Source organism: Penaeus monodon, chromosome 32 (assembly GCF_015228065.2).
Source record: "Penaeus monodon isolate SGIC_2016 chromosome 32, NSTDA_Pmon_1, whole genome shotgun sequence".
Taxonomy (NCBI): Eukaryota; Metazoa; Arthropoda; class Malacostraca; order Decapoda; family Penaeidae; genus Penaeus; species Penaeus monodon.
Genome location: NC_051417.1, coordinates 23893839 through 23894407, shown reverse-complemented (window position 1 = coordinate 23894407; position 569 = coordinate 23893839). Strand labels below are relative to the sequence as shown.

The window sequence follows — 569 nt, the reverse complement described above, 5'->3', positions numbered from 1 at the left end:
GAGGAGAAAGAGGACGCAGCAACACATGGTCTATTTTGTTGACGGTTAACACTCCCTCTTCAAACTATTTGGAAAAGGGGAATAAGTAATTCGAACTGTGATGAATTCATAATAGTACGACACGTGTCCTTAACAGGTAGGATTGGAGAGTGATCAGTGGACTCCTTGGCAAGCAACTCGTGGAACAAGTATGTGTTACAAGACAACCAAGAAACGACACCATTGTTCCTACTGTTCATATACCACAAATGTTGCCACAAATTTTGTCAATCACATGAGAACACATACAGGGGAAAAGCCTTTTTCATGTACTCAGTGCTCTTACAGTGCAACAACAAAAAGTAATCTCAAGAAACACTACCTCAGCCACATGAAGGAGAAACCTTTTGCATGTCCACATTGTCAGTACCGTGGAACATCTAAATGTCATTTAAGTCGACACATGCTTACTCATTCAGGGGTGAAGATAGTATGTACCAGTACCTCAACAGGAAACAATTTAGGACAAAATTTCTGATATATTAAATACTGTGACCTTCAGATTTTTATCTTCCCTTTATTCCAACTTT

The 569-nt window shown here is 39.2% G+C and overlaps 1 protein-coding gene across 18 annotated transcripts in view; it reads left to right on the top strand.

Annotated features, from left to right (window-relative positions):
- Positions 1-569, top strand: part of LOC119593731 (myoneurin-like) — a 102537-nt gene that overhangs the window by 51451 nt on the left and 50517 nt on the right. Inside the window, exon 6 of one of the 18 annotated variants that reach the window (XM_037942709.1) lies at positions 137-532. The exons of the other annotated variants lie outside the window; for them this stretch is intronic. Coding sequence (XP_037798637.1) covers positions 137-517 — 381 coding nt within the window. The 3' untranslated portion in view covers positions 518-532. Of the gene's footprint in view, positions 1-136; positions 533-569 lie in introns of those variants that run through there. 18 annotated transcript variants of the gene reach the window in all.